At 42.2% G+C, this 21,037-nt stretch overlaps 1 protein-coding gene across 1 annotated transcript in view; it reads right to left on the bottom strand.

Annotated features, from left to right (window-relative positions):
• Positions 1-286: 286 nt before the first annotated feature.
• Positions 287-21,037, bottom strand: part of DPYS (dihydropyrimidinase) — a gene marked incomplete at both ends in the record, with an annotated part of 72,758 nt that continues 52,007 nt past the window's right edge. The window contains 2 exons of the mRNA XM_084229762.1: positions 287-409; positions 8,079-8,286. Of these exons, the coding sequence (XP_084085888.1) occupies positions 287-409; positions 8,079-8,286 (331 nt within the window). The remainder of the gene's footprint in view (positions 410-8,078; positions 8,287-21,037) is intronic.

The raw sequence follows: 21,037 nt of genomic DNA, 5'->3' as shown, positions 1-21,037 counted from the left end.
CCTCAGCTCATGTTCTGCCACCCATGTTTGGTCCTGAAAGGCTCTGTTGCATGTTTCCTTACATCTCAGAGACAAAACCTCTAGCTAGTCTGAAGCCTTCCAACTGGGAGGCTCATCTAAATGTTGTCAAGAGGGTTTTTATCCTTCTCCCCTGGGCCAAGATGTGCCTGATGTCTTAGGCCATTTCGACATCTTTGACCTTTACTCTTTAACTGTTCATGGGAGAGAGATGCTAATTTCCTGTTTTCAGGAATACTTTCTTTGCCATGTCCCTTACCAACAGCACTCAGTTCAGGGGCAAACTTGTTTCCTGGCCCCCTGCTGTGGAGTCCTCTTTTGTTCCTCTTGGTTTCAATATGGCGACTTCTCCCTTATAAGGTTCACGCTTCACAGGAGTAGGTGTGCAAACCTGAAACAGATCATTTTATGTCATTCCTGTGGTTTATTGACTTCCTGAGTTCAAAACTAAATGAAGCGCCCTTCATGAATTGGGAGAGCAAGAAAAATCTCATGAATTTCTCCCCTTGCTCTATCAGATAAATTCCTTGCAACCTCAGGAACCTGGGTTGTCTCAGCACAGCTAACGTTACCCCTCTTCAGACAAAATTCCAGGGAGTATTCTTTCCACCGCAACTTTTGCTGGGGCCTCGTCCATCCCCTCACACCCTATGAGTGATATAAATGTCTCATAGTCCTTTCAAACAGTCTACCCTTTCCTCCAGCTTCAGTTCTAGATGGCTCTATTTCTGTAGTGCTCGGCTGAACTCACCTTGCATTTAGCTTCAGATTCTAGCAATGTGTGTGACATTTTCTCTTTTACCCAGTGGCTTTTGTGTATCACTGGCCTTTCACAGACTCACATCTCTAACTGCACCTCTTGGCAACCCAGGGGCCGAAGAAGAACCCTCTCTGGATTCAGCAAGTGCTTGAGCAGAGCTTTAAAATCTGGACTTTATAAACAAAGGAATTCACAAGAAGCAATGAAGTCATACTTTTGTAAACAGAAATACAAATTTACTGACAAGACAAGCAGCAGCAAACTACAGTGATTATGATTGTGAACTCTCACACCAGATCGACTATGTTACTTAACTCTGGCCTCAGCAACCTTATTGTAGACTGGGGTGAGTAACAGCGCTTACTTATAGTGTGGTTATGGGGATTAAAGGTAAGTAAAGCAGTTAGGATAATGCCTGAATAAGCTCTTTACAAGCAAATTAACATGTGTGTGTGAATGCATGTGTGTGTATAATACAAAGACAAATATAACAGACTGTGGGTCTTATTCTGACCACCCATACAAAAATATTGCTGTGATCAACAAAGTGGGTTTCATAAAAGAACAGACCAAACTAAACCAAAACAAACCCTAGAAACCTGACTGCAGGATTGAGGCTACCGGAAGAGGGATAGTGGGGGGCGGAAATAAAGGAGGAGAACCCAATGAACTATGGTGGAGGATTATGGGTGCTTTGGTGGTGGGTGTGCACAAATCTGGAGTTGTGAACCCGTCTCGTTGAATCAGTCACAATGTTGTAAACTGTTGTTACCTCAATCAAGAATGATCTTGCAAATGTGGGTTTTGGGGTGAGGCAGATCTAAGTTTGAGTTTTAGCTTTGCCATTTAGTAAGTGTAAGAAACTGACAAGTTTCTCCCTGGTGGCGCAGCGGGTTGAGCACCGCGCTGTGAAGCTGTTTGCAGCCTCTACAGCGCGGGTTGATTCCCTGCTGGCCAGGGAGATTCCTACATGGCGCGCAGACCTCTCCTGTCTCTCCCGCTGCTCCCCTCAGCAGTGTATTTTGGTCTATCTGCCTGTTCAGCTCCCTGCTCTGTCTCTGGCGAATCCTGTCACCCTCCCGTGCTTCTGACTGTACCCCAGTTCTTGTATAAATTAAAAAAAAAGACACTATATTAAAAAAAAAAAAAGAAACTGGCAAGTTAACCAACCCCCCTCTAAGCCCACTCACTCATCTGCAAAATGGAGGACACGAAATCCATTTCCCAAATGTGTGAGCTTTCCCAGATACAAAGCATTTCCTTCACTCATTCTGTGGATCTATATTGAGCACACATAGTCCCAGATATTTTGCCAGGTACATAAGCTAAAGTGGAGAACAAGACAGAGACTGTCCCTATAGTCCTGGAACTTGACTTTTGAGCTTGAACTTGGGAAGGCCCCTGCCCTCTGCTCACCAGTGCAAGCCTCTGTCTACTTTCTTTGCCTGGTTAAATGCTTCGCTAGGCCGCCACCTCGGCTCACTGCTGACTCAGCTCTTCTCTCCACCCTGGGTCCTGCCATCATCCGGAGGAACGACACAAGGAAATGAAGTGCCTGCACCCTGATTTCTGCCACCAAGTCCCTTGACATTGTGGTTACCTGGAGCAAATCCATACCCGAAGCTAAACTCAGGTACTAGCCCACACTCTGACCACACCCTCCCTTTCAGGTCGTGGGCCTCTGTTTTTTCCTCTCCTGGTTTACTTGCCAAGTCAGATGGTTATGCTCTATCACTTAACCTTGGGTGACCATATAATTAATCATGCAAAATGGAACCCTCCTGAGAGTGTAAAGGGTGCTAAACAATTCACAGGCATAATCCAGGACTATCTAAGCAAACCAGGATTAATTTCCACCTTCCTTCAACTCCTTCCTTGTCTATAATCTTAGAGGTCTTACCTCGCTTTTCCTTTTAGCCTTTGCAGTCAGAAAACCCATGGCATATTTCAGTTCACTCATCAGCCTTTTCTATAGCAAAAGCCCCTGGAGAAAGTGGCATCGGTGGGCAGATCTTTGTATCCCCTGCCTTCCTGCTGTGTGTCCCTCGTGAGCGCCTATCTTTTTCTTTCTTACCTTCTTACCCCGAGGTTTCCTTTGAAACTTGCATGCTGTGGTTTTCAGTTGCTACTTTTCTGTTTCTCCTTGAATGCTTTTTGGAAACTGATGGCTAACACCAATGATTTAGGGTGGGTTGTTAAGCCTGGAGCCCCATCCTCCCCATTTTGGGGGCTTGCTCTGCGGGCTGGCTGGTTCTTGGAGAACCCCCGGACCCAGCTGCAGGCTAAGAGCAGCTCAGGACTCAAGCCAGGCGAATCAGCGTCCTTCTTAGTATTTTTCTGCCAGGGCCAGCCTCTATCCATGTTTGTCTTTTTTGCCTAAATAGATCTAACCTATGTTTTATAACTCTACCCAGGCAGTCAGCAGTCCAGGAAGCATTAGCCTGCCTGCCACATCCACCACCTCTTACCACTGCCTTCCGTAGTTATTTGTCTACTTGTCTCTCTCCCCTCCAGTAGACTTGGAGCTGTTTCTCCATAAATATTCAGTAAACACTTGCTAAATTCTTACCAAGAATGGAAGGGTGTGAAGGAAAGGTCATCCCCCTCTGAGCATTAACTCCTGTTTGCGGTGACCTGGTCTAGGCTGCCTCAGTTTCCCTCAAATTATTCCTTTACTCTCCTTCACCATTTATCTCTTCCCCAGGCTCTTTGGCCTAATCTTTGGCCTGGCTGGTCACACTGATTATCAAGTGTCTCTGTCATGCCCAGCTGGCCTCATCTGCACAGTCTTACTCTTCGTCAACCTCTCAGCTCCGGATATCCGGGTGAGGACAGACCAGACTGGTCACAGGACACTAACCACATCGGCCCACAAGCCATGCCTCTGTCAGGTTCTTCAGCTGTTCCACACCCCACAGTGTTCCCTTTTGATAGATGAATTAAGAAGAACCAAAGGAAATTTAAATTTTGGTCTCAAGCCTCCCAGCACTTTCAACATTTTAGCAGTTTCTTTTTTCTCTTGGTGGCCTCCATAAACCCTTTAATGCCAGACTCTAGTCTCTTTGTCGATGTACTGTCCATTGTTCCTGGGCATTGTATTCCATGTATATTTTGGAACCTCACTGGATGTTTACCGTGACAAAATGGAAAGGCAATGGCACTCATTCTGCACGATTTAAGCCATTACTGCCGTCATGTAGAACGTAAATATAGTTGCACATTTGTGTTCTAAGTAGACTACAATTTAGAAAAATGAGTCTTGTTCGCTCTCCAGTGACAATGGCAGAGCCCGATCTGCGGCGTGAAGTGCCTGGCGTTGACATGGGTGTCAGCACCCAGAGGCGCTGGTGCTTCATGTCTGCAGGTTATCACAGCAGCTGGATCCCACATGAAGTGGGGTTCTTCCCTTGGTACCTCAGATGCATACAGTGATAACAAGGACCGCATCCCAAGTCTTGCATGTCTAATCCTAATTAGAAGACGTTTATGCAGTATAAGACACACAGAAAGACAAGGATGAGGAAGGGATCAGAGAGCTCTGGGCTGCACAGAGTAGGCTGGCTGCCTCCCCTCCCTTCCTCTCCCTCCTCTCCCCTCCTCCGGTCTTCATCCCACCTCGCCAGTCAGCTGTCTTAGGCTCCTTTGTTGGTTTCTCTTCTTCTCCCCTCTAGCTTTGAAGGCTGGCAACCCAGAGCTCTCTCTAGTCGCTTTCTCTCTTTCTACATGGTCCCCTTGGTGGCTGCAGACTCACGGTTTTAAACCTACATGCCCATGCCATGATCCCCCCAATTTTATGTTCAAACCTAATCTCTCTGCATCTCCAGACTCCTTTATCTAAGAGGCTAACTGGCCTCATCACAAGGAGGATCACTAAACATCCCAAACAGAGCTAGAACATGAGCACCACAAATTATAGCTAAAACAGAGGTTGAATTTAAGCTCTTTGAAAGCAGGAGCTGCTGTATCCTCAGCTCTTAGACTATTGTTTGATACTCAAACATTTGTGAAATGCAGGAAGATATCCTGACTGCAGGATGTCTCAGAATTTTTCTATGGTATTGGGCCACAGAAACACCTGAGGGTGGCATAATCTAAAATTATTTGGCAGTTTATTCAAGGAGTACCTCAAGGGCCTAGTGTCCAGAGAGCACACTTTTAGAAGATTAATCTGGTTTGGCATCTTTCCCCCGCCCCACCACGACCAACTGGTCCAAATTATATGATCACACCTCCCAGCTGTTCTTTCCATCTTGATGGAACCACAATAAACTGGAATGAAAAAATTATGTCAGAGGTACTCCTAACAATACAAGAAATGCGATGCAGCTGGCCCTTGCCTCACAGGGTGAGGAGGCTGGTGGTTTACTTTGTTAGATGGAGTTGATTTGAGTTCACAGTATTTAATGACAATTGTCATTGTAATGAGTTAATGGAAAGAAAAAAATGAGAATTACAACACAATATACATAAATATTCATTGCAATCTTCATTACACCTGTGTAATTGCAGAAATGCTTTTTGGTTAGCTGGTGGGAGAAGAAGTCATAGGTTGATAGAAAATTTAATAGTACTATCAGCAGGAGTGAGGTGCTGGGGTGCCTGATTTTCTGAGACTAACAAGTCCACTGTAGAAGTATACTCACTACTGACATTGAACTGAGTTTCCAGGGACTGTGAATTACTAGAACACAAATAACAGAGGTGATCTGTAACAGTGAAAATTTGTAGTTGGATAATGTTTTACCACCCATCATCTTTCTATTTAACCCTATTTCTCAAAAACAATGTGAACAAGTTGGGTCCTCTCACTTCAGGGCTGGCTCCTCTGGGGAGTCTGCCAGTCTGCAGGTAACTGAACCCTGTGTGCAGAAGAGGAGACAGGAGGAGGGCTGTGTCAGGGGCTATGTGTTTGGATGGGGATTGAACTTTGTGATTAGAATATTGAAGTGGCAGAGGTTAGAAAGAAGTGGTTTTGGAGACAGAAAAATCTGGATTTGAGTTCTGTTGCTGCCACTTACTAACTGTGATCTTGTTAAGTCTCAATTTTTTAATAGGGTTATATATTATAATAGGGTTACCACTACTTACCTTAGAGATTTGTGGTGAGGATTGAAATATTCCTAGTATATAATTGGTCATCAATAAACACTTACGGAATGAGAGTTAAATGGTTGGATTAAAACACAAAGAGACAGTCTTTAGAAAGGCTTTTTAGAGTGGAGTGCTGGCAAATGTGAACACCTAGCTCCGCCTTTCTTTATCTCACTCCTTCAAAAGTCCAGGTTTATAGCTCTTACCTATTTCCCTGGTGTAAATATCCATGCCACAGTTGATTTCAAGCTACCAAAATGGCATTGCTGAATGGAGAATTGGAAAGGGATCTATGTAAGTGGAGCCACGAGCCACAATGAGCTGGCTATTACTTATGTACCACTTTTTAGTGATTATTAGAAATCAATTTGAGAAAATGGAGATATCAGAGCTGATCACATTTTAAATGATTTTCTCTGGGCTGTCACATTGAGAAAAAACATTGCCAAAGTTTTATTTCAGAAATGGAGAAACCCATTTCAATGACTAGATCTGTCATCCACTCAGTTTTCTCTTATCTAAAGGCAAATTATGCTATGCTTGCACAATACAACCCAGACATAAACCTTGCCAGTATTCTGATATCATGCATTGCTTTGTGAAGAGATTTCTGTCTCTCTATAAAATGCCACATGACTCTTATTTTCCAGAATAAATTGGGTTGTTTATTATGAAAAGAAGATAAAATGAGATGAGTTAGAAATAACCCATACTTACAAATTCTGATGAAAATTGCAAGGCTGAATTCACAAAAATTCTGGAAATAATATTCCACTTGAGTTTAAAGAGCTATATTTTTTGGTAAAGAATTAACAGCACAGAAGATGATTTTTTTTTTTCAAGATGCTCATGAACCGCTAAGCTATTGTGACTTTTTTCTTCCTCCTTTATTTCTTTTTCTTTTATCACCCAAAACTCTTCCTTAAGTGACTATTTATATAAAATTGAAATATATATCTTATTGTATTTATCAAATAAAGTTTGATGATTTAATTTTTTTCCTTTAAGAGTTAGCTGTTTAAATGTTAAAATAAATTAACACCCCAATGCTGTCACATTAGATTAAAATTCCATACAATATCTGATAATAGTGATAGCTGATGGCATGATGCTGATAAAATTTATTAAGTAATCAAATCATGACTATGAATTAAGCTCACTAATAGTAACCCTACTATTTGGGATGAGGCAGTGGGCAGTCTTCTGGGTAAATTCCTTTAAATTTCATTCTATGACCACTGAAATTACAGTCTTTATTCCTTTCATTTGCAGTTTATTTATCAAGTGCCTGCTGTGCACCAAGTACTGGGCATAAGAAGATAAGACACTGTCTTTAAGGAACTAACAATCTATCTAGGAGATCGGTCAAGTTCCAAAGCTGGCAAACACTGATGTGCCTTTGGAGTGCAGAATAGTAAGAGATTAATTTTCTCAAGAAGGATAACAGGTGAGCAGAGAAATGGGTTGGCTTACTCCTGCTGCCTTCAAACTGTTATCCTCACTCATGAGGAAGTCGGAATGTTTTAAATGAAAACCAAAGCAAGAGCTCTAATAACCTCATGTGAATTTACCAACTAGGAATCCTAACAACTATTCCTCTTAACCTCAGTGTGATATTTTTCTTCTATAAAATTGTCTGCTGAGTGGAGAGAAAAAAAATGCCTGAAATGCTTCTAGATGATTCTCAAACCTCATTTATCCATTTTATGGTGACTTTTTCCATATCAGCATTTTTTAAGGTAATGCATTTCCACAAGATTTGAGTTTCACAATTGCTTTCTTCTTTTTTTGGTCTAGAGGGACCCCACAGTACAGCGAGAATCAGAAAGGTCTTATCACAAATCCTGACCTTATATTTACTTACTGCTTAGTGCAGGGAAAGGGACTTAATCTTGCTGAGATTCAGCTTTCTAGTCTGTTAAATGGGAATGGTAATAACTCCCATATGGCTTATTGTGCTGATTAATTAAAATAATGACTATGAACCAACTAATACGATGCTTGGCAGTTAATAACAGCTTAGAAAACCATGTTAATCATGATAACTATTAGTTGTTGTTACTGAAAAAACAATAATGCACTGTCTGAAATTTCTCCTATCAAGCCTGACATCCAGAAACGTGCTAGACTGAGTGTTTGTGGCAACACCAATACCACCCCGGGGCAGCTGACAATCCAGCTCATGAGACCAGCCACTCCCACACAACACCTGGTCCCGCTGCTTGATCCGCTTGTAAATATATTCAGCAAATGGCTTTCGAGGAATAAACTTCCCATCTCCAGGTGTGACACTGAAAACTCCAGCTTCATACACCACTTTGCCTCTGGAAATAGTCACAAGGGGCACTCCATGGCACACCATGCCTTCGAAGATGTTAAAGTTAACAGCCTGATGATGAGTTGTGGCTGAAATTGTCCTGTTTGGAGAAACAAGGAAACTCCAGGTTGTCACCAGTTCATTTAACAAATATAAAATATTAAAATGAGGGCCTTCCTGGTGGCGCAAGGGGTTAAGCACAGCACTATGAAGCTGTCTGCTGCCACTGCAGAATGAGTTCGATTCCCGGCCAGGGAGCTACCCACATTGCACAGCAGGTCACTCCTGTCTTGCTCGCTGCTCCCTTTAGCAGTGTATTTCAGTCAGTCTGCCTGTTCTGTTCCCTACTCTGTCTCTGGTGAATCTTCTCACTCTCCACACCTCTGGCCGGTACCCCAGTTTTTGTATGCATAAATAAGTAAATCTTCTTTAAAAATATTAAAATGAGTCAGAGGACAATTTAGCAACTCTTAATCCATAACTCCATCACTGGAACATGTGACTTTAAGAACAGAACATAGCATTAATGTTTATTATAAAATAATTACATTTAATAATTACATTTTTGAGGAAAAATACAATAGATTGCTCTTTATGGTGATGGATGAGGATGGAGTGGGGGGATATGGACATTGTCTGACATTTGGGTTTTTAAAGTACTTTTTATGCATGTGTTTAAAGAATGAAATGTTGAAACATTTCAAGCACAGGTGAATCTGGTGGATACTGACCTCATCCCCAGTTCTACAGAATCTTCACTTTTCACAGAAGCAGATATGGTGACCTCAATACCCCTCCCAATTCCATCATACTATTTCTCCCTTTTCAAAACTAATTGACAGTTATTAAATTGAATTTGGTAGTTACCAAGGAAAATTAAATCTTGATTTTTTTGGCTTGTCTGTGGCAAATTGGAAATTTGAAGATAATAAAATCCACAAAAATGCTAGATTAAAATCTCTCAGCCTATGGCCATGTGCTTGCATATTAATCATCCACCTCATTAATTCACTTATTCGTGCTTTTTTATCTTACCAATATGACTGATGGTTTTCAGGCTGGATATTTGAAAATGCTGGGTGTTTCCTTTCCCTTAATCACATTAAATGGAAAAGGCGGTGAGGGGAGAATCTGGCTGCAGTAAATAATATGAGCATAATCTGAGTTCTGCTAGAAGTTTCCACAAACTCTCCCAGGAGTAGATTAAGGAAAAGCACATTGATTATGATTTTAAAAGAAAATAACATGGGCCTCCCTGGTGGCGCAAGGTATTAAGCACAGCACTATGAAGCAATCCGCAGCCTCTGCAGCACGAATTCGATCCCTGGCCAGCCAGGGAGCAACCCACATGGTGCAGCAGACCTCTCCTGTCTCGCCCGTTGCGCCCCTCAGCAGTGTATTGCATATTTCAGTAGATCTGCCTGTTCTGCTCCCCACTTTGTCACTGGTGAATCCTCCCACCCCCTGCATCTCTGGCCTGTACCCCAGTTCTTATACGCATAAATAAATCTTAATAAAAGAAAAGAACCTGCTGGGTCCAAGGAAGAGCAGTCAAGCCCCCCTCCCCCACCCAACGCTAATCTAGAAAGGCAGACTGGGGAGGTTCACAACAAGTGTGTGCTGCAACCTGAGAAATGAAGGAGACCATGCTGACCTGGTCCTGGATTCCAGAATCCCACACCCAACTACCTACTTGGTAGCCATCCAATCAGGATTCTTGATTTGCAGTGTCCACCACAACCTCCCCACACAAGTTTGTCCTTTCCTTAAGATTCTTGTCTCTGTAATGACACCACCATCTACCTTCCCTCACCCCTCAAATCATCATCAAGCTTACTGATTCTACCTTCACAAATTAATTCCATATCTGCCCACTTCTCTCCCTTTTCACTGTGCCCACCCAAATCCATACCACCATCATCTCTCATCTAGATGATCTAAAACTCCAACTGGCCTCTCTTTTTACTCTCAATCTCCTCTCCTATACTCCTGACCACTCTCACAGACCTGCTCAAGATTTAAAAGTGGAAGTCGGATCACATACTTTCTTGCCTGCAGCTCTCAATGACTCCAAGAGCCAAATAAACAGCTGTAAAACAGCCCAGATGATGTTATAAAGAGGATGATAATATTAATAATGATAATAATAAAGAATTTGTTCCCAATTAAAAAAAATATCACCATGGGAGGGTGATAGGTAGATTCTTCATAACATCTAATTTCACCTTTATAACTGCTCATTAATATAAACAGTACTCTACACTGAACAGGTAAATAAATGGAGACTTAGAGAGAGGTTAAGTAACTTGTAAAAGGATGAGGACTAGTTGATAAAACTATACTTTCTATACTTTCAAATTAATGTGCAAATTAATTAGTGCTTTGTTTTATGAATTTTGACATGTATAGATTTGTTATCAGAACAACCAGGACACAATTGCAGAGCAGTTCTATCATCCCCCCAAACTCATCCTTTTCCCCTTTGTACTCACACCTTCTCCCTACCCAGAGCTCCTGGAAGCCATCAATCTGTTCGCCATCACTATAGCGTTCTCCTTTCAGAATGTCATATAAATAGAATCATAGCATGTCACCTTTTGAGACTGCTTTCTTTCATCTGGCATAACTGTTGTGAGTGTTGCTGTTGTGTGTATCAATAGCTCATTTCCTTTTCATCACTAGAGTTGCATTGTATGGATGTATCAGAGTGTTCATCCAAAGGTCTATTGCTGGACATTTGGGTTGTTTTCAATTTTTGACAATTATATCTAGAGCTGTTGTAGACATTCATATCCATGTTTTGTGTGACTGCTCTTCTAGTCTAAATAGCCAGCACAGGAAACGGTGGGTCATAGGACCAGTATATAGTACAGCAACAAAAAGAGCTTTCAGTGTCATTAGGAACCAACTTACTGAAATAAAGAAAAGTTTAAAAGATCACTAATGAATAGGAACAGGTACAAATATAACAAGAATTTCAAACACTAAAGGGGAAGGAAGGCTACTGATCAAATAGTAAGTGATGCCACTACAGTAGGAAAAGGAAGAATATATTTTCAGGGTTACTAAGAAATGAATGAGCTATGATCCTTTACGAAATGATGATGAAAAATATAAACTCAAAGAAAATAAACTAGGAAACAATACAGAGGAACTTCAGCTCCTCAGATGACTTTTTATGACTGTCAGAGTGTCTTTGTCACAGTATTTCCATAATCGAGGCTGCTGTTTCCTACACTGATGGCAGCTACTGCTGGGTTTGTGTGGTTACTTAAACTGATCAGAACTGATGTACTAATAGAGCTGCCATACAGAGAAGGTGGACTGCATTCAGTTCATGCTGAAATGATTATTGAAGTACAAGAATGGGAGGGGAGAAAGGGAACACTCTAAAATCATAAAACTCTATTTTTCCTAATGGGAAGTTAAGAGATACTGACAGTTTGGAATATAACCTAATAGAAAATAAAACTCTGGGCACAAAGATTGCCATTACAATATTGTTTAAACTATTGAAAAATTGAAGTCTAATAATTTCCCAATGGTTGTGCAATGAAATATTGTGTCTATGAAAAACTAGAATTAAGAATACCCTAGGAAAACAAAGGAAAGGATAATTATTTAATATTGAATGGAAAAAAAAAACATGGAGAGTATGTACACTAGAAAAATACACATGCATGTGGACAAATACAAAAGGAAATGGACAAAGCAAAGTGTTTTGTGGGCCAGGAGAAAATGAATATGCCAAAAAATGTGAAAGCAAAAGGTCTATGACAACCAAATGTAAAATGGGATTTCTCTGCCTCAGCCAAATAAAGGTCACAACCTTGGTTTTCTCAGCCTTGGGGTTATTTAGCACTCCAAAGAAGACAATTAGGCAACATCTCAGTGAGTCTTTATAAAAGGCAATATGTAAATGAGATAAAATTAACACAAAATGTAAATTTTAGACATTATCACCAGCAGCAAAAAGAATATGCTTCCACTTTTACATTCGAAGGTGTCTGACAAGGCGTCATTCCTCACCCAGTTTTTCCTTCCAGTCAGAGCTGCAATTCCCCAATTCTTTTGGAACATTCACACTTCTGAATCTTTAAACACCCAGTTCTCTTTACCCTGATTGCCCTCCTCATTGCTCCTGTCTGCTCCTCTTCCTTCCCTAAGGTTCCAGTCAAGAATCCTGATCCCATGTCAACTGTATCACAACAAGCCTGGGGTTGGGGAGGCAGAGAAAGAATCCTGGTCTCCAGAAACTGACCCCAACAACCCAGACTAATGCTCAACATCGTTTAGCATTATCTGAATCAATTGTAATATTCTCTTTCTCTCTTCTACTGGTGCACACTTTAAGACAAAGATCATGTTGGTTTATCCCTAGCACACAGTAGATGCATAATAAATATTTATAAAATAAACAAAAAAGAAACACACAATTTTCTTGTTGGTTTTATTTCCTGCTATCCTCTGGATGTGACTTTATGTTGGAAACAGAGCTTTCAATTAAATGGGGTGGAAACATCCAGTTCCAAAGTTGTACCTAACATTTCTGGTGAGCTGCACAGGTTCACTAGTAATAGATAAATAACTAAATATGTAAAATTGATATAATAATAATTATTATTAGTTGTACTCTATCAAGTTATATGGCACACTTCTTCATCAATACCTAGCAATGCTTAGCAACACCATCTTATTAACGCTAGTAAGTATAAGCTAAGGATTAATGCCTCATGTTCTAGATGATATTGCTGTAACAGAGCTGTGTTAAGAGCATGCCCAAGGTTCACATAGATTGATAATGAATAAACCTCTAAGAAGTCAGAATCATTCACTTTTTGAGAACACTGGTGTATTTGTAACTCTGCCAGAGAAGGTTAAAAATCTGTGGTTCATTTTCAATATTTAATAGTTTTAAACAAAAATAGAATGTAATGTCATCATGAGATTTACAAAATATTTTTACAGTGTATTCATTTCTAGTGTCCATTAAAATGGACAGAAGTTCAAAGTCACACAGTTGCCTTTGTAAGTGCAGCCGTTCTTCCTTTGGACATGCTTCCTCCAAGGCACAATTCTATTGCTTCAAGAGGGAAGCCAAAAAATGTGCCCCCCCCCAGCCTGCTTTGTATCTGGGAGCCCAGTCGTCTGACATGGGCTCCTCCAAAATGGTGTGTTAGTGCCAGACTTTGCATGGCAAGTTGGTGATTCAGGAAGCAGGTGCCACAGGAATCTCTGTTGCAGAGGGTAGAAATGGATAAATCCTGCTTTTAGGGCCAGCTGTGACCCAGATTCTCAGAAAGGTCTGAGTCCCACAGTGCCATACACGGCATCTGTGCCCAGGGGTGCCATGGCGGTCTCCACTGCCCTGTGGCAGGGCTAGAGAGTGACTCTCAACATGGTCCTCCAGCTTCTTGAAGATTTTCTGAGCTACTCAGTGTCCTTTAATCCAGTCCCTTTCATTTAACTACCTAGAGTGGCTTTCTCTTAGTTGAAGCTAAGGATCCTGCCTGATCCATCTTTTTCTTTCCATACTTGTAGTCTCTCTGGGACTTTTAGAAAAACCCCCTTTCATGATATGGGGATCTTACATATTTTTAATCTCAAAAGCATATCTTTGAAGCCTTTCATTGGCTTGACACATGATCTCCTGCCCCCATGCCTTGCCCCTGTGATGGGCTCTGGACAAGAAGTGAGCATTAAGCACCATTTCTGACTCCTCGTCTTGAGCCATTGTCATACAACACAGAGCAGACCCATCCTTCTTAGAACTTTCTGGAAAAATGATGAGACAACCTCCAGGTTTTCATATGTTGTTAAAGGGCCGCTCTCTGGTACACACAGACCCAGATGTGATGGCCAAAACCAGAGCTGGTGAGCCTCACGTCATCTGCCGAGCAGCGAGAAACCGTTCTGGAAGAAAACAAGAGCCCAGGCTTTGACTAAAAGGGAGACTTAGTGGATGGACAAATGTATGATCATCTTAAGGTTGAGCAACACTTTGAGACAAATTGGAACAAGGTCATGGATCTTTGTGGTGTATCTCAGCTTGTCAGTGGATCACACACAGGATCAAGTCCCAACCTCGGGAGGCACTGTGTTTTTGTCCACTTGGCATTCATTCTCCTCTCTGCTGGTGTCAGCACCCTAATTTTTTCTTTAAGAAACTTATGCCTCCATTGAAGACAATCTGGAAAGTTCTTTCCTAACCAAGAGATGGCAATTGTGTTCTCTTTTCCAGAGATTTGAACCTTTGGCAGAATGACCAAACAACTTATGTATAGAGAGAGAAGTGACTGGAGGATTCATCCCTGAACACAGACAAAATTTTGCTGCAGGCTGCTCAGGGCTGCCCTGGTTTCACCCTTCCAAAGCCTGGAGCACCGGCTGTTCCTTTGGACTATGAGCTCCCAGTGGCTTTCCAAGGGAGCTTGTGTTTGCTTAAGTGAATGCAAGCTGGTGACTGCTCTGTAGCCAGAGACCCTGACCGAAAGACCTTGTCCTTTGGAGAGTAATTGCCTTCATGGTGAGCCCAAGGATGTCTGTGAGGCACAAAAGGTCTGCAACTCAAAAGGAATCTAGAGGCTATTTTCAAACAAATTAGTGTGCAGAACAGACAGGAAATGTGGGGCAATGCTCTGATTCCATTGTAAGCAAAACCGAAGGTCTTACAAGATTCACGATCAAATGGTTTTCAATTTTAACAATATGCAAACCATCTCGGAAGAGTAGCTGTGATGAGAAATACCTTCTCACTAATTACTGTCAGATGGCTTGGCTGTTGTTCTGGCGTGTGGTGACAGGAAGGGTAGGAGTGATTAAAGCTTCCCAGTCCCTTGAGTGAGGCTGAAGTTCATGGGTCACTGGCTCTTCGTTAGCAGATTCACAGAGAGGGTGTTCTCAGTGGTCAGTCCATCCCCAAGGGAAGTGCTGCGCTTTGTCAAGCTCACTTTGAGCTGGTATCAAACAGGCACATCTCTCTGCAGAGGGGTGTCAAGGTTGTCTTTCTGAGTCCTAATTATACACATCTCCAAGCCTCAAGCCCAGAGGGATGCCAAAGCCCTGAAGATAACATGAAGCTATTTTTCAACTTAGCCAATAACTTTGATACCACTCACATCACAGCTGCAGAAAAACGTTGTGTCCCTTCACAAATAGCTTTTTATCAAAGAGCTGCATGATCTTCTAGATGAGAAAATCATTGAAGCAAAGCCTGTAGGAGTTGGCAACACCACCCCTCTGCGTTCAGAGAGAACACTGGGAAGAGGAAGAGAATTTCTTAGAACAATGTAGGTCTTCCCGACCCCCAAGGAATAACTTCTTTAGGTATTTTGTCATATTTTGTCCAACTCAGTCCCTTTGTTCATGGGACGGATGGTTTCTTATCAGGTTGCCATGTGAACCAGAAAAAGTTAATAGGATGTCAGCACTGTTAGTAGCATCTTTAAAATTATATCTCATCTCTCTACACTGTGTGATATGGTGCCTTGTGTACTTAACACGAAAGATTAATAATCATTAAATCTTCTCAGCAATCCTATGAGGTAGGGTACTGTTACTTCTCCCATGCAGATGCAGACAATGAGGCAGAAAAAGGTTGACAGCTTATCCTGTGGGACACAGCTAGTAATTTCATGTAGATCAGATGTGATAAGAGATTGGGCACTTAACTGCTAGATAATACTGACTCTTGAAAACTGTAGGAAGCTACCTGGGAAGCATTCAATTGATGAAAATATTCTTGACTCACTAGAAAAAAAGGGGAAACAGCCTTTTCCATACTTCCTGATGTTTCTTAGTGTGCATTCTGTTCAACAGCAAGGGATTTAGGAAGCTATTAAAATTCCCTAAACAGACACATCATTCTCAATGTGATCACCGTAGAAGTGATTTTTTAAAAAGATTTATTTATTTATGTATACAAAAGCTGGGGTACAGGCCAGAGATGAGGGGGTGAGAGGATTCACCAGAGACAGAGTGGGGAGCAGAACAGAAAGACAGACTGAAATCACTGCTGAGGGGAGCAGTGGGCTAGTCAGGAAAGGTCTGCTTCGCTATGTGGGTTGCCCCCTGGCCGCCCGGGGATCGAAGTCATGCTGCAGAGGCTGTGGATTGCTTCATAGTGCTGTGCTTAACCCCTTGCACCACCAGGGAGGCCTGACTTTTTTTTTTTTTTTTTTTTTGGATGTGTGTTCTAACTGTCTATTTCAAGCTACCTTTCTTGTCATTTCTTGGATGTGACAAGTTATCTAAACGGGACGGAAAACAGCCACATCTCTGGAAATGCTAAGTGGTACCACTTCAAGTACATTGTCATTATTAAGCACAGTTGCTATTTGCTGCACCCATCAATCTATCAATCTTCCACTCTACTCAGACTTCTAATTTTTTTTTTTTAATAGAGGCATGCTTTTATTTATTTATTTGTTTGTTTTGTTTATACATGCACTGGGTACAGTCAGAAGCGCGGGAGGGTGAGAGAATTCACCAGAGCCAGAGCGGGGAGCAGAGCAGGCAGAAGGACCAAAGTACACTGCTGAGGGGAGCAGTGGGTGGCAGGAGAGGTCTGCGCGCCATGTGGGACCCTCCTCCGGTGGCCAGGGAGCAGCCGGGGATCGAACTGGCGCTGCAGAGGCCGCGGGCAGCTTCGCAACCCAGCGCTCAACCGCTGCGCCACCGGGGAGGCCCTCTACTCAGACTTCTATACCCACCTCCCACAAAAGAGAAAATGGGAGTTGCTTCAGCCACTTTATTAAATTTAAATTGGTCAATAAATTGGAACTCTGTGGGTGCTCAATGGATATTTATTTTTTTCCTCAAACTATTTTTTTTTTATTTTTATATTCCCCATACAATTGCAACCCCCTGATTTTAACCCCAATCCTTCCTTTCCCCTCTCCTCCCCCCAAAGTGTGTCTCTGGTTCATAGTTGTTTGTTGATTTTGATTTTTTTCTTTCTTATAGTTATTCTTTTTCCTGGTGGATAAGATATTTAATGGCAGTTCATGAAAATGTTTCCCAAACATTGATTTAAAGAGAAAAACTGAGCAGTGAACCCTGCTATTTTGGCCTTGGAGCCCTGTTCTAAAGGTCACGGACGGTGGTATAGATCACAGTTCAATAAACTGGAGTGATACATTAAAAAGGTGACCTTGGAAGTAAGTCCCACATCTTTTACCCCTTGTACCTCACATAATGCCAAGCAAATAGAGCACATTTCCATAGATGTATTTGTTTATCTGAAAATAAATTTGAAAATTTTTGGATTACTACTTGACATAAATATTGCACGTTCTAGATACTAGTTTTCAGAAAGTAGGGAACTAAAAATAATTTAGTGCCTTGCAGGAATAGGAACTGAATGTGAATCAGCAAAACCTAGCATGATGCTGGAATGTATGTCCTGTGAATATTAAACAGAGGAGGGTTTCTGGGTGAGGTATGATTATTAGCTCTGGGAAGGCAAGGCTATTGACCTGACGGATTGGTAAGACTTAGAAATCTCTTTCTGGGGTGGTTGTGGACTTAGCCTTGTAATTATATTGTTACTCTTCCTGGGGCCTGCCTTGCCTTGGGCAAGATGATGTTATTTGACAGACTATCTTGGGCAGGAAAAGATGTCAATTTTCTGCACAGGAATACAATAGGTAAAATCCACATAATACCCTTCCTGAAAGTTCAGAGTAGGCTAGGAACTTATTATGTTTAGTTCAGCTTTAGGGAAGAAAAGCAAGGATTGGAATCTGAAAGAAGGACAGTGTGGTTCTTAACTAAAATGAGGAAAAGGAGAAAGTTGGATAAGAGAATTGTCTGAGGGGACTTTTAACTTTACCCTTTTTTTCGAAAGGGATAAGGTGACCTATTTTCCCTCCACCCCTACCTCGGAGGATAAAAAGAGGTAATAAGCGTAAATGCCAGCCCATGAAATGTAGTTTGACACTGGAAAATCATTTCTTGACAAGCAGGGAGTGAGGTATGTGACTGAAGGACAGAAGCGAAGTCTGGCCAGGTGAGAGAATCTGAAATGCAGAGCACTGTCGAATTGTGTGAAATCCACAAACAGGAGCTGCAGCATCCCATCAAAAGTCAGAGAGAGTTTCTAGCTCTGCAGTCCTAAAAATTGGGGTTTGGCCTCTAGCATTCTAAGAAGGTAATGAAGCAAGCATAAGGTCACAGGCTCTATTTCCAAGTCACAGCTGCAGGGGGTCTCAGAAACTCCACAATCCCCCCAAACAATTTTTTTTTTATAATGCTTACTCTGTGATAAGCATTAAAAGCATCTTATTGAATTCTCACAGTAAACTTGTGATGTAGCTATTATTATTCGGTTTTATGGGAAGAAAAGTGAAGCTGAAGTGTGAGGGTAAATTGCCCGGGACACAGCCAGTCCGTGGCATAGCTAGATTTTTGAATTTAGGTCTGTGAAGTGAAAAAACTTCCTTTTAAAGCTTAAAGCAACTCATTTTAACCACAAGGCAGGGTCTGCAAGTTGCTTGGAAGAAGCCCCAATCAAATAGGGAAGGACCATGGTAGCAGCTCTATGCTTACACATTTCTGTGTGGCTAGAAAGTTTTATTTAATGCTGACTGCTCAAAAGCCATCAGTCAGGGCCTCCCCGGTGGCGCAGCGGTTGAGCGCTGGGTTGCGAAGCTGCCCGCAGCCTCTGCAGCGCTGGTTGGATCCCCGGCTGCTCCCCGGCCACCGGAGGAGGGTCCCGCATGGCGCACAGACCTCTCCTGCAGCGCCCGCTGCTCCCCTCAGCAGTGTACTTTGGTCCTTCTGCCTGCTCTGCTCCCCACTCTGGCTCTGGTGAATTCTCTCACCCTCCCGCACTTCTGACTATACCCAGTGCATGTATAAATAAATAAATAAATAAATAAATAAATAAATAAATAAATAAATAAATAAATAAATCTTTAAAAAAAAATACTTAAAAAAGCCATCAGTCAGTTTTTAATTGATGGAGCCATTTATAATCCGAACATCTAAATGGAAATTCTTTAGAACCTTCTAGGCTTGAATTGTGTCCAGCTGTGAATAACAAAGTAACCTTTCTAACTGCCTTGATTCACCTTCTAAAGACTGGGATGTGGAAAAATGCATGCCAAGAGCTACTGGGATAACTAACAGTGGCTTCCTCAGCGTCAGCCAGGAGTCCATTGAGGAGCTGACCCTGCCATTCCATGAGAGAAACCTGTGATCACCACAATTCTAAATCATAGGCTGGAAGTCAAATCTGGTCCACAGTCTTACTGCAAATAAAGTTTTATTGGAACATGACTGTGCTCATTTGTTTACCTGCAGCTGCTTTCCTACCGGAATGGCGGAGCTAAGTAGTAGTACCAGGGATTTTATGACCTAAATTAATCACTATCAGGCCCTTTACAAAAGCAGTTTTCTGATCTCTGCTCCAAATGCCTCCAGTGGTGAAAAAATTGAATGCTTGAGAGGATTGGTAGACCTGAAACATTGACAAGGGAGAGCAACACAGAAAGGAAAAAGGAAAAACCAGAAGAGAGAGTGTAAAAAAAGAGGAGGGATAAAGAAAAACAAAGAACTAGTAAAAATAATGCAGAGGAAGACAAGGTAGGTGACCAAAAGCTTTGGGGACGTGACTGTCCCAAGTTGTTGCCATGGTCACTGCCCATTAGCATCTGCTCTATTGTGGAAACTCACCTACTTCGCCTCACTTCTCTCCCCCACCCTATTATTATTTTCATTTAACAGAATAGGAAATGGAGACTGAATCCATTGTTCTTCCACCACCCCCAGCCACCAGTGACTATCTGCCACTCATTAGAGATGTGACCAGAACTTTGGGAGTTTTAATAGTAATTATCTGCTTTCTGTCTGGGTGAGAACTTGGTCACAGCTAATCATCTATTTCAGCCGTGGGTGCACTCTAGCGTTTCATTGACCCTCTTAAAATAGAGCCTTTTGGGGACTCTGTGGGAGTGAGCAGCACGGTCCCAGAGTCCCAATTAGCAACAAAGTTGACCCAACCCAGAAGGCACCTGTTTCTAGGAAGTTCTGTCAGGTCACCGAGGTAGGCTCCAGAGCTAATATAGTTACTGCAACATCACCTCTGTCCCCTGGAGCAGATTTCAAGGTGGTGAAATGTTGAAAAGTTGCAGAAAAACTGACTCAGCTACACCAACAAGCCCGAGGCGAGCTCATCCGTAATGGAGGCAGAAGGGAACTGCATGCAAGGGGGGCCTGGCAGCTGGCTGCCAATGCAGACACAGAAACCCGCTGACTTGGGTGAACTGGGGTAATGACTGCCAACATTTAGGGCTGCTTAAAGACCGTGCCCTGTTGCAAAGAATTCAGACATATTAATGTCCTGACTCCGAAGTCTTTGATATGGGGGTTTTAATCATGCTCATTTGAGAGATAGGAGGAAAATGAAGCAAACCAAGGTCAGGTAACTCCTCCCAGGATACACGGTCAGTAGCAGGAGAGACCAGATCATGGACTGGGACGTAGGAGGCCCAGCTGCAGAGGCCAAGTCTTAACTGCTGGAGCTGCTCCTCCCTTCCCTGCCCTTCTGGGAGGTTGTATCTTTGCAGTGTTTAAGAGATTAAGATAACATAGACCTCTGGTGTTTTATGAGTCAAGCAGACCTGTTCTGAATCTCTGCTCTACCCTTTTCAGCTGTGTGATTTGAAGAAAATGACTGACCTCTTTGAACCTCAATTTCCTCATCTTAAAACATATACCCACATTGATAAGAGCATCTCCACCTCAGAGGTGAAGGGTAGAAGAGAAGCAGCAACAAACTTGCAGTGCAGATTGTCTGGGCTCAAGCACTGGTGTGAGGAGCCCCTGGACTGCACCAGCTCTGCCTTCTT

Source organism: Talpa europaea (genome assembly GCF_964194135.1).
Source record: "Talpa europaea genome assembly, chromosome: 3".
Lineage (NCBI taxonomy): Eukaryota > Metazoa > Chordata > Mammalia > Eulipotyphla > Talpidae > Talpa > Talpa europaea.
The sequence above is the reverse complement of the archived record's forward strand: the minus strand, read 5'-3'. Positions and strand labels throughout refer to the sequence as shown.